Source organism: Dromiciops gliroides, chromosome 5 (assembly GCF_019393635.1).
Source record: "Dromiciops gliroides isolate mDroGli1 chromosome 5, mDroGli1.pri, whole genome shotgun sequence".
NCBI classification, from domain to species: domain Eukaryota; kingdom Metazoa; phylum Chordata; class Mammalia; order Microbiotheria; family Microbiotheriidae; genus Dromiciops; species Dromiciops gliroides.
The window spans coordinates 178,793,323-178,806,930 of NC_057865.1; the positions used below are offsets into that span (position 1 = coordinate 178,793,323).

General features: G+C 33.6%; 1 protein-coding gene across 5 annotated transcripts in view; it reads left to right on the forward strand.

Moving 5' to 3' along the window:
• SOX5 (SRY-box transcription factor 5) overlaps positions 1 to 13,608 on the forward strand; it is a 503,326-nt gene that overhangs the window by 403,852 nt on the left and 85,866 nt on the right. For all 5 annotated transcript variants that reach the window (XM_043968274.1, XM_043968272.1, XM_043968273.1 and 2 more), the window contains exon 9: positions 8,462 to 8,608. In XM_043968274.1, coding sequence (XP_043824209.1) covers positions 8,462 to 8,608 — 147 coding nt within the window. The remainder of the gene's footprint in view (positions 1 to 8,461; positions 8,609 to 13,608) is intronic.

Below are 13,608 nucleotides of genomic sequence, written 5' to 3' on the forward strand. Positions count from 1 at the left end.
AAAAAGTGGAAGTGTCCTGCCCTCCCACCTTGTAAAATGTTACTTAGTGGTTGACATTGTAAGGATCTGACCCACCTGCTTTCTGGGGTTTTTCAAATCCTACTCTTGCTGAATACCATCAATCATAGAGAAGTATAAACCTCTAGTATAGGACATCTTATTTGAGTGAAAACTCATGTAGTAGATATTTTCACAAGAAAAGGCAACCATAAATAACTAGGGATGCAGCAGTTAGATTGTTAAAATATAATTACACTAAATAGATTTTGATGAACAAGGAACACAAGATGATGAGTAATTACATCTCTATTTTTTCCATTCTATCACACATTTCCCTTCTCTGTGCTGGGTCATTACTTCAGTCAGACTCACCAGGGAGAATGCTTCTTAATGAATTCTCAGCCCCTTGTTTTGAAATGCTTGGGATTCATATGGGGTAAATTACATGGGAAAAAATACAGATAAGGCCCAGAGAAGTAGAGATAACAGCAAGCTGATGTAGACTGATTTTCATATATCATAATTCAAAATGATCTCCAAGGAGATATTCTTTAGGGAGAGATCATGCCTTTCTCTCCTGCTTCCCTGTAGGGCTAATTCTAGTAGTATTATCAGCATAACATTGAACTGAGTTAATTCTAGTATTATCCAAAGCAGAACATTGGATATTAAGAAAATCAATTTCCTGTTGCCTCAGTTTCTCTGTAAAATTGGGAAAATAACATGGCTCTTTCCTAACACTCAAAGATAGTATAAAGAATAATTTGGTTATGAACATAGTGTGAAAATACATAGCATTCACAATGGACACTTTTATGTATGTCATACATAGTATATAAATTTTTTGTTTGGGTTTTGTTCTTTTATCCCTTTTCTTGACTACTCACTAGATTGTAAGCTCCTTGAGAGCAGGAACTGTCATTTGCCTCCTTTTGTATACCAAGAACTTAGCACAATGCTAAGTGCTAAGCACATAGTGTGTACTTAAGTGTTTAATTGATTGATTTTTGCCCCAGTTAGTCAATGATTTTTTCAGTGTCCATTTTGTACAAATCACTGTGGAAGAAAAGTCTTATTGTTTCTTCCTTTGTTCTATCACTTAGATGGAATTTTTCTTCTGTTTCCTACTGCTGCCCCACCAGTTCCAACTTCCGTCACCTCATGCCTGGATTTCTGACTAGTCTTCCAACTTGTGTTCCTCACCTTATATGAGATATTGAGATGTAATCAACCCATGCAACTTGAATACAAATACTAACAAATGTATCTTGATACAAGATCTTCCATTGCTAACTAAAAGAAATAACTTTGTTGTTCTATAAATGATGGAGTTGAAGAATTCTTATATGTCTGTCTTTAAACCTTTCAGAAGTTCCTTAATGACCACGGATGACCAAATCAGGATCTAGCCCAGACAGGTTATAATACTTCCTCTGTTTTGTGACAGCTGAATAGACTTAATTTAAATAAGTAAGCATCTTGTAGCAAAAACTGTATACTTAATTATGATGTGTATGCTTTTTAAGGGCAACTAGGTGGTAGAGTGGATAGAGTGCCAGGCCTGGAGTCAGGAAGACTCATCTCCTTTGGTTCAAATCCAGCCTCAGACACTTACTAGCTGTGTGACCCTGAGCAAACCATTTAACTCTGTTTGCCCCAGTTTGCTCATCTGTAAAATGAACTGAAAAAGGAAATGGCAAACGACTCTGGTATCTTTGCCAAGAGAAACCCAAAATAGGGTCATTAGGATGTGGATAAAACTGAAAACAACTGAACAACAACAATGCTTCTTAAAGCTTATGATATTTTTAAAGGATTGCAAACATAATTTATTTGCATGAAATTAACAAAAATCCATCAGAAAGAGATAGTAGGAAAATAAGACATAACTAGGATATTAAATAATGCACAATAAGTGCACTGGGGACATATTATGTGAAATGAAAGGGCAGGGGGAATGGTACTGCCCAAGGGAACCAAGCTTCCATGAAGGTAAAAGCATTTGAGGCTTTATCTCCCTCTCCATGATTCCTCTATGGCTCTTGATTCTTTTGACCAATCCCTCAGTCACTATTGGCTTCAACTGACCAATCAATTAAATTTATATATGTATGTGTGTATATATATATCTATATGTACATATATATATATACACATATGGACATATATATATATATATATATATATATGGATTGAAATGGGTTTATCAGAAAGTCTTAACCCCCTGCTTTGTGCCTTAGCCTATCCAACTACAGTTGATATAATTGATAAGTAGTTAGTAAGCTCTAGAAGAGTTGAGAGATTTGAATAAAAGGTTAAAGCCCTGTGGCTTTGAGTTCTCTAATTGTGTTCTTCTGCTGAAAGTGTGAGAATAATAAAACCTTACCTAACTACCTAAGTGGAAGCAAGGATATGGAAAAGAATGGTATCACAGGGCTATTGACAGAAGGTGATTCTAATCCTTTTGTCAATAGCCCTAGTATATTAAGAGTCTTGTATTTGCTGTACTGACAACACAATTTGAGATTGGTTATCACAATGGAAATTTAAAGTATTTTTTAATTATTAGAATTACCAGGTTGTTTGGAATAGTCTTTTACTTTCCCTTTCTCAAGCTTTAAAATTCATATGCAATGCTGAAGATATTTTTCTCTTTGAGAAACACCTAATGAATGATATATGAGAAAAGTTTAAAATTATGTATTTTGAATAAGGAAGTAATTTTTGCATTGCTTCTTAATTCATAATATGTAAAATTAAAGTAAAAGCAATTTATACTCTTGAGATCAGTAAGATGTATACAACATAAAATCAAGATACATTTTATGTATATATTCTATGATGGGACTTCAAATGATTAAAGAAATCAAAATACTGAATTTGTCCATGGTTAAAATCTTTAAATACTGAATGAATCTTATTCATGTTCTGGCTTGTTAATATTATTTTTAAAGATTAAACATTAATTCTAGTAGTTGACAAAACTTTTAATATCTTATGGTTTTTTAAACATTTTAATAACAATTTTTTGTCTTTTTGATTTTAAATGCAAGTATTAAAATGCCCCTATTCTCCCCTTTCTTTGTAATAAAAACCAAGATCATTTTTAGTGTGTTCTAAACAAGTAATGAGTATTCTTAACATCTTGTAACAATACTCCAAGGAATAGTTTTCAAAGATTAAGCTGCTGAAATACAGTTTAGGCATCCAGCCAGTCTGTTATGATGCATCCTTTTGTAAACTTCAATAGCATTTACCCTTTACTATACAGGGTGAACTGTAAATTTTCAAGGTGATGACCTAGGAGAAAGAGGGATGTCTGCTTAATGACTATAGGAGCAAAGTTCAGTGTTGACAGATGATACTATTTTCACATTGCAAAATGTAACCAGTTGCTTTTAAACTCATGTAATGAGAACATCTCTTCATCTTAAATAGAAATCAGCAAACTTTCACACATCATATTTTTGTTAAATTTTCATAGCTCTCTGTCTACAAATTGGGGACTAAAACTTAAAAACTCTTTCCCTGTAATTTTCATAACAAAATGTTTTTACTAACCATACTGAGGAATTGGTCTAACTTTAGGTTTGGTGAATTCCTTTTTAATAGATCATTATTGCTATGCCCTTCACCTTTCTCGTATACTTCACTATCAGTAAGATGTCTTTTTTCAAAGTGGCTTGCTCTAACAAAGACTAATTTACTATAGGACTAGATGATCTCTTAGGTTCCTTCTAACTGTAAATCCTGTCATCATATGATCATAGCTGTTATCTATTTTCCATTAGGGCTATGTTACAGCATCAAATTAGAAACCAATTCTGCCACATCCTCATCATCCTCATCAATAATGATGATGTAGTGCTTTAAGGTTTAGAGTACTCTATATATGTTGTCTCTTTTGTTCCCCACATCAACCCTGTAAGGTCGAAGCTCTTATATGCATTTTATAGATGAGGATACTGAAGCTTAGCAAGGTTAAATGGCTTTTTCAGGGTCACATATCTAGCATGTGTCTCAGTCATGATTCAAACTCAGTTCTTCCTCACTTCAAATCCAGGAATCTTCTATCATGCCACCAAACATTCACTAACTTGGTGTTTTCTTGAGCAAATTACCTAATGTTTCTTAGCTGCAATTTCCTCATTTATAAAATAATTATATGCTACCTATTTCTCATAAATTTATTATGATCACACCTAATAATGCACCTTAGTTACTTTGTACATATAAAGCAATATATATATATATACATGTATTACTACTACTATTATTAACATTCAATATTTCAAAAGATCTCTTATTTCATTGATTCATTTATTTATGTGGAGCAGGCTATTTTGGGGGGAAGTGGGTGGCTTTCCTCAAAGAAAAAAAACATGGCTATACCAGAGAGTTGTTCTCAAGGCTTTTACCACCATTCTTCCATTTTAGAAGGTGTGGAGAAGTCATAGTTTGCAGGGGGGGGGGGGAGTTCTAATGACCTGGATATCCAAATACTTAGCAACTGGATAAAAGAAATTTTTTAAATTCTACATATTTTGGAATATATACCTGCTTACCTCTATTTGTATATCCTGGATTTTTATTTCCCTTTGTCTCAGTGCTATATAGAGGTAAAGCAAAGCTTCCATGTTTGACTATATTTTAACATCCATGAAACTTTTTTAATATAAGGTTATTTTTGCAAAGGTGAAAATTTCATTGAAAATAATAGTAATATTAAATTATTTAACCAAATCTAATTGACTGTTAAATAGGATTAGATTAGTTATTAAATAAAATTGATTTAAATAGTTTTATTTGTGATGAATGGCAAAGATTGAAGAGTATGAATTTGAGCCATGTCATCCATTAAACATTACCTCTTCAAGAGGACCTCTCCCTGGTCTGTGTTCACACAGCATACATTGAAGTGTAACTTTGGCAAATATCCAGTTGTTTTTATCAGTCTAGAAAGCCAGAGAAATGTTCCTTAAAACATGACTCTTCTATTCAATGTCTGTGTATATGTATGTGCGTGCATATACATGTATGTATGTGTATACATACATGTATGTGTATATGTGTATGAATTTGTAGGAAGTTATAGTTCATAAAAAGTATTGCATGCATAATGGGAGAAATAGCCAATTTCTAGTGCTTAGAGCTTGCTCTAAATATTATTGGACTGCTGCCAATCTACATGGAGGCTTGATGAGCCACTTTCAGAAATATATGATGGAGGCATGCTCATTCTCTCTTTGGTTTATACACAGATATCCTCTATTTCTTCTTGGTTTATTAATGAAAAGACTTTTAATTAATTGATTAGCCTGAACCAACAATATATCCAAAAAGTTCAAATAAATGAACTCTCTCTTCCCTGGTGACTTTCAAGGAAGGAAGAAGAAATGATGTGGGGCATCAACATAGACAAGAACAGAGAGACAAACAGAGACAGAGACAAAAAATATTTGTGCACATATGCACTGCTTTGGATTCTAGATACATAAATTACTTCAAAGATTTTATTTTTCAGTTATGCTTCTAATATCCTTAGGCAGTGATTAGAATGATCGCCTTTTCCATTTCCTGTATGATGAGGGGAAAATCACAGAGAAATTAAATGGATTGACCAAGAGATCACAATAAATAAGTAGCAAAGACATTAAACGAACTCCTGTCTCTTAGGACCAAGCTGACAGTAAAAGATAAATAGGTCACTTTCAACTATCTATGGTAATGGAACCTCTGAGGCCCAAAGCATTTCTGCCATACTCAAAATCCACCAGGAAAGAGACTTTAAATAATTTTTTTATTATAAATGTATTTTATTATTTTCCAGTTACATGTAGAGATAGTTTTCAACACTTGTTTTTATAAGATTTCTGGTTTCAAATTTTTCTCCCTCTCTTCCCTCCCTCCCCCCTTCCCCAAGATAGCAAGTAGTCTGATATAGGTTATATATGTACAATCACATTAAACATATTTCTCCATTAGTCATATTAAAATATAAGAGAGGAATCAGAGCAAAAAGGAAAAACCTCAAAAAAGAAAAACAATAGAAACAGTATGGTTCGATCTATATCTAGATTCCACAGTTCTTTTTTTTCTGGATTTGGAGAGCATTTTCCATCATGACTCCTTTGGAACTATCTTGGACCATTGTATTGCTGAGAAGAATCAAGTCTATCACAGTTGATCAACACACGATGTTGTTGATACTGTGTACAATGTTCTCCTGGTTCTGCTTGTCTCATTCATCATCAGTTCATGCAAGTCCTTCCAGGTTTTTCTGAAATCCTCTTGCTCATCATTTCTTACAGCACAATAAAATTCCATTACATTCATACACCACAACTTGTTCAGCCATTCCCCAATTGATGGGCAGCCCCTCAATTTCCAATTCCTTGCCACCACAAAAAAAGAAGCTATGTACATGTGGGTCCTTTTCCCTTTTTTTATGATCTCTTTGGGAAAAAAGACCCAATAGTGGTATTGCTGGGTCAAAGGGTATGCACAGCTTTATAGCTCTTTGGGCATAATTCCAAATTGCTCTCCAGAATGGTTGGATCAGTTCACAGCTCCACCAACAATGCATTGGTGTTCCAATTTTTCCACAGCTTAGGAAAGAGACTTCACACAGTTCCAGCTTAGCATGCAATTAATTGTAACCACATGGCAAGTTGAGAGGAAATGGAAAAAAGGATAGGTGCTTGTGCTCTGAATCTGGGAAGCAGAGGGTCCCTCCATCATCAATCAATCAAAAACTGAGTCAGGAACTTTGCTAGGCACTGAAGATACAAGTGCAAAGAATGAAAAAAACCCTACTCACAATGAGCTTCCATTCAAATGGCAGACTAAAAGTATATGTATGTGAGTATGTGTTCAAAGTTAACAAGGACATTAATAATAATATAAACAAAGTTAATGATAAATTATATAATGAATAAAGTTAAGAAACAATAAATTTCTTTTTTAGTAAAAATGCTTATGTAATATAATGGTATATTAGGTTATTTAAATGTATATTATATAGCACATGATATATACTAGGATCCATCCAAAATTATATATCACATATATAAAATATATAATATACTTTATTATATTATCTTTAATACATGATATATAATAAATTAAACTAATAATTTTTTTAAATATCCACAGTAGTTAAATATAAGGTAGTTTGGGAGGGAAGGCACTTGTAGTAAGGGGATCAGAAAAGGTTTCATGTAGAAGGTAGTAAAGGACTCTCAAGCTTTTGTTGTAAGGAGAACTGCTATTTTAGAAATGAAAGATAAGAAATAGAATGTTTTGTGGAAGGAATTGAGAGAAAGCCAGTTTGGCTGGATTGTAGAGTGCATTTCTAGAAGCAGGTTCACCAAGACTAAATGTTGATTGGCAGCAGGTAAAGAATATCATGCATACTCTCAGACCTGAGTACTCATTGGCCATCTCTCTCAGTATACAAGCATTCATTTCAGCAATCTCAGGAACTCTTGTACAATGTGAACTAATCTGAACAGAAGAACAGGAAGATAGCTGCTGTGTATCTGAAACTGTAATATGCTATGGGAAGAGATCAAATACTATGATTATTTAAACATTCAACAAGCTATTACTATGTGCCAGAAACTGTGCCATGCATTGGGAATACAAGGAAAAAACAAAAACAGTCCCTTCTCTCAAGTGACTTACATTCTTAAGACAACATACAACATACATACATAAAAAGATAAATATTCAGGGGAATGCTGGTGCATTCTGATTCATGAGAGCTAATTAATACATTTTCAGTATGAGCATTTATGTTTCAGAAATCTGCAAATGCTATAAATCAGGGCTTTATTTATTGTTTTGTTGAATTCCATATTTAAGAAAGTGATGGAGGAGTTTAAAGGAATGGATATGGAAGACTGAATATTATGTGTGAGGAATGGGAAGTAGGTCAGTATGGCTATATCATTCAGTACATAGAAGGGAATTAATGTTTAAACATACTGGAAAGATAGGAAGAGGCCAGGTGTGAAATAACTTTAAAAGATATATATCTAAAGGTAATACAGTGCTACTGGAGTTTATCAAATAGAGGATTCATGAGGTCATGCCTACTCTTTTGGAAGATCACTTTGGCAGTTATGCAAAATATGAATTTGGAGTGGTGAAAAAATTGAAGGTTCTAAGATTGGTCCAGGACACAGGTGATGAAAGCCTGAATTAGGATTTACATGGCCTAAGAGTAAATAGGGACTGCTATCATTTGTTCGAAGTCACCTAGATATCATATTAGCTCTTCTAGCTTCTGCATATCTGCCTTTGCTTCCCAGAGGAATGCCATAAAAGTTGAGGTGACAGCTTCCCTTGAAATATTCCACTGTGCTAAATAAAAAATACTCTATTTGAAGTAGAAGGTTTTGAAAGCTGCATTTACTTATTTATTGATGATATTTCATTTCTCTCTCTCTTTATGTAGCAGTTATATGCTGCCCAGCTAGCTGCAATGCAGGTATCTCCAGGAGGAAAGTTACCAGGCATACCCCAAGGCAACCTTGGTGCTGCTGTATCTCCAACCAGCATTCATACAGAGAAGAGCACAAATAGCCCACCACCCAAAAGCAAGGTACTGTTTCAAAGAAATTATGTTGTTTTAAAATTTGATATTAACTCAATGTATTAAAAGAAGATGGAGTCAGCTTGACACCCTATTCATTTAAAGATTGGCTGCTATGTATCTTAGAAAAAATATTTAACACGTTCCAGTACTAGATAATAAATGCTAGCTACAATTCAATGTAGTGTCAAACTTGGTTAGAATATGTGTGTCTGCACATACACAAATACACAGAATGTACAGAAGCACTTGTATACAAAAGCACTATTTTTTATTCTAGATACATAAATTGCTTTGGAGATTTTCTTTTTCTTTCTCTCTATAATATCCTAGAATAATGATTAGGATTATCACTTCTTCTATTTTACGTAGGGGTGGGGGAGCACAAAACCATCAAACGAATTGACTTAGAGAGCACAATAAGTGAATGACAAAGGCAATAAATGAACTCATATCTCTTAGCTCTTACCAAGCTGATGGTAAAAGGCAAGTTGAACTACTTGCAAATACCCATGATTACATAATAGAGCAGTAGCACTGATGACATAAAACATTGTATTTACCCATTGCCCCCCTATATTTGTCTTTGAATGAATCATATTACTTTTTTTCTTGCACCAGCTTCTTTTTACTTGTTTAGTTTGGGCTGGTATTGAAATTAATATTCTCTCTGCAAACCTTGGCCCAGACCTTGGCTCAAGAACATAAGAGGTCAAGAAAAATGGTAACCTAAAATAAAAATTTCACTATACATAAGTAAAAAAGAAGATATCTCAAGGTTGACAGTGAAATAATGCCATTTATATACAAATGCCTTAGACTTAATTAATATTTACTAAGTGCTTTATATGTAAGAAACATTGTGCTAACCACAGACATCCAAAATAATATAGTCCTTGATTTCAAATAGCTTACATTCTTATGTAATTTGACCTGTATCAGAAGGACAAATAATTTAGTAGATAAATTCTGCCAACCTTGGTTATTATGTCATTTAGTAAGATTATAAATAATTGGCCAGCCTAAACACAAAATTTTAAATTAGAAATAATGTCTATGTAATTAAGTCTATATAAACATGTGTGTGTGCATACAGTTAAAGGTGGTAACCTATGTCTTACCACTGGACTCGGATGACTCTGCCTCACTTAAATCCACTTCACTTGTTAGTCAAGAGATCACCCTCCTGATGTCATTGGTCCTCCTTGAGAACGGAGGATGAACAGTAACAGGTGATAATCATAGGAGAATGTTTAACTTTTGGAATCAACAATAAGTTCAAGGATAAAAGAAGAAAAAGCATCAGGAAAATTTAAAGGAAATGGAGAAGAACAAACTGTGCCTTTGCTATATTAACTTCTCAATTTCATTATGATTTATAGAAAATAAAAAATTTAGACCCAGGAATGTCAGAGATACATTTAGAAACAATTTATAAGGATTAGTAAATTAAGTTGTTTGAGCACATTAAACATTAAAGTTTTTAGTGAAAGAGAGAGTAAACAGAAATCACTTTGAGTTGACTTTTCAACAAGATTCCTCCTTCATTATAATCTAATTCCCATTTGTGCTTTTTAAATATATGTATTGATATCTAGAATTAAGTAGAGATTTGAGATAATGTCAAATAATTTAGCTACCAAAAGAACAATTTTGCCTCAGAGCTATACAAGTAGATCAAATACTAGATCAAAAGCAACGTGGTTTACATGTGAATTATCTGGATAGCTACCTACCTCTCCATCTCAAATTACATATACAGAGAAAGAAGTCAAAGTAGTGTTAACAGAAGGAGAATAGGGGCTGGACTTAGGATTTCACTGACATAAAAAATGTCTGAAAGATACAATTCCTTCTACCAATGCAGTTTGGTACCTTCTCTATAACTTAGAGATTAACTAGAGCACTGAGAGGTTGTAATTTGCCCAGGGTCACAAAGCCAGTATCTTTCAGAGAACTTCTGGTTTCCTGGCTTCAAATCAGCTCTCTATCCACTACACTGCTGCTTCTCAACAGAGGGGAGGATTTCTATATTAAAGAATTATCTTTCTTTTAAAAACAAACAAAAACCATTGAAAATACCTGAGGGAAAAATAATAAACATTTAATTATTTCACTTCATTTTATTAAGAGGGTAAGTGAGGTATAGAAAAGCTAAGTGACTTATTCAATGTCAGATAATAAGTGGAATAGATCTAGGATGCAAATCTATGGATTAGTTAACCACTAAGCATTTATTTAATACCAGCTATGCTCTAAGCACTGAGCTTTTAAGGAGACTTGTAATTTTAAGGGCCAGAAGTGAGGATGGAATACATTCCAGGAATGGAGAGAAGAAAAGGAATGCCATGTGTGAGAATCATTGAGAAGGCCAGTTCAGTCAGACCAAAAACTTCAAGAAAAGGAATCACATATAACAAGATTGGAAAGGTTAGGAAATGTTTTAAATGCCAAAAAAGAATTTCATATTTGATCCCAAAGGCAATAGGAAACCATTGGAGTTTTTTTAAGGAAGGGAGTTATATGATCTGATCTGTGCTTTATGAATATGACTTTGGTAGTTGTGTAGAGGATAGATTGGAGAGGAAAAGACAAGGCAAGAAAGCCAATTAGGAGGCTATTATAATAGTCCAGGTGATAAGTGATGAAAGCTTGTATTAGTGTGGTGGTTATGTGAGTGGAGAAAAAGAAACAGATATAAAAATTGATAAGCTGCAAGTAGAAAAAAACATTTGGCAAATGATTAGATATGTGAGATAAGAAAGAATGAAGTTAAGAATGACTTAGCTGTGTGATCCTGGGCAAGTCACTTAACCCCAATTTCCTCACCAAAAAAAAAAAAAAAAAGACTTTTACTATTGTGAATCAGAATGAATGGAAGGATTGTGGTGCCACCAATAGCATTAGGACAGATGATGCTCAAGACATCATATTTGTGTAGGTAGGCATTACCTATACTTTGTAGTCATGGATAAAAAGCTACCCTTACAGTCAGAAAGACCTCTGGTCATGTGACCCTGGGCAAGTACTTAAATTTTCAACATCCCAACAGTGTTTTAAAATTCATAGTTGTGGAATTGTTGCTGATCAGCAATGCTAGCTAGAATTTCCTTACTGCACTGTGATTCTCTTACATGTATAAAATCACAGATCCAGACCAAAATACATCATATGAAATACACAATTGCATTTGTATGGGATCATATTCACATGCACATGTCTTTATATATTAAATATTTGTATGTTATTATAGATATTAGTAATACAGTCCCTCCAAAAAGTATTTCCACTATGGTGTTTGGGAGTAAACACCTGCATTTATGATTATGCTCTGTTTTCATTAACCTCATACTTCTGTGAATGAAGCTAATGTTTAAATGCATTGCCAAAGTCTTTGAAAGAAAGTTATGTAATAGGAATTACAGTCACTAAATATAAATCAGTCTTGTGAGTATAATTGTCTCTGTGAAGTTCTGGTGTACAGATGGACCAGCAGAGTTTTCAGTAATTATCTGTAGGTTTTGCACACATAATTTAACATTCATTGAAAAGGCTAGTCATATCAGCAAAATATGGGCATTTACACAGAGAAGAGTAGGTCATTTTGCGTGAAAGTAAGGTACTGGTATGTGTTTTTTCTTGCTTTGTTTATGAAATTTCCTGTTTGCATATTCTCATGTTGATACATTGCTTTAAGATATTCTCTTTTGAATTGCCCTTTAAAAAGTTCTTCTTACTAAGTAATTGTTTTATAAATTTAAATCTCTCTTTCCCCACCCATTTATGTTGCTATGTTGAGGGCAATGGGATATAGCTGAAAGACTGCTAAAAGTGGAATCAGAGGATGTGTGTTGGAATCCCAGTTCTACTTACTTTTCAGATGACCTTGAGCTGCAACTTTACAGTGAGGGGTTGTACTACAAGACCCCTAGGGTTCCTTCTATGTAGAAATCTATAATCCTATGATCCTAAGACAACCCTAGTAACCAATCCATAGATGATTTATTCAATAAAAAAGCATTTATGGAACATATACACTCAAGCACATAAATACAAGAATCAGATATGATCAAATGGTTTGCTTTGATGGGACTCAGAGACTATATCATGAGCTTCTAGGGATAGGAATTGTTATTCTCAGGCCCCCTTTCAATCACAGAGCCAACCCTGTAGACATTTGAGATATGATCACAGTATTGTAGGGTGAAAACCGTCTTTGAAATCACATAGTCTAATCCCTTCATTTTAAAAATAAACAACTGAGACCCAGAAAGGTTAAGTGATTTGCTCAAAATCACACAGCTAATAAGCAGCTAGTATTCAAATTCAGTTTGTCTGACTCCAAATCCAGCATTCTAAATAAGATGGGAATTTGCAATCATGTTTAGATCTGCTATAGTTTTATAGTCTTGATTTTATAGGTCTGTAGTCACTCCCTTCTTTAACATTAGTGAAATAAAAGAGCAGAGCATGCTTTTTATAAGCTACATGAGCATGAAGTTTTGATTTCTTTTGTTTTCAGGCTTATGCTAAGGTTTTAACGATAATATAAATTCAAGTGCTTAGAATAGAAGTTCTTAATTGATTTTATAAGTGGTTTATGAGAAGTGATCATAATTGTGGATTGAAAGCATTCTCTACCTTTAATTGTTGTAAAATAAACAAGGATTTTATTGGAGATTGGTTAGGAAAGGGTAGATATCCCAATGTAAGTGAGAGTGAGGTTTGAAAATTTGTCCTCTTTTGCTTTAGTTTCTTCTAGCATGCTGTCACATCTTCTTGTCTTGTCATAATAGATTCCTTAAACTGACAATAGTCTTAGCCTGAAGTCAAGCAGTAAAACTGCATAAATTAAAAATAGCCAGACAAATAAATTTTATAATGGTCATTTAAATGAATTGTATAGTCAAATAATAATAATAAATAATAATAATTTTTAAAGCCAGGCACTGTTGTATTAAATGGATCTAGTTCTTTTGGCAGAAGTTGACATTTGTGGCACATTTTGG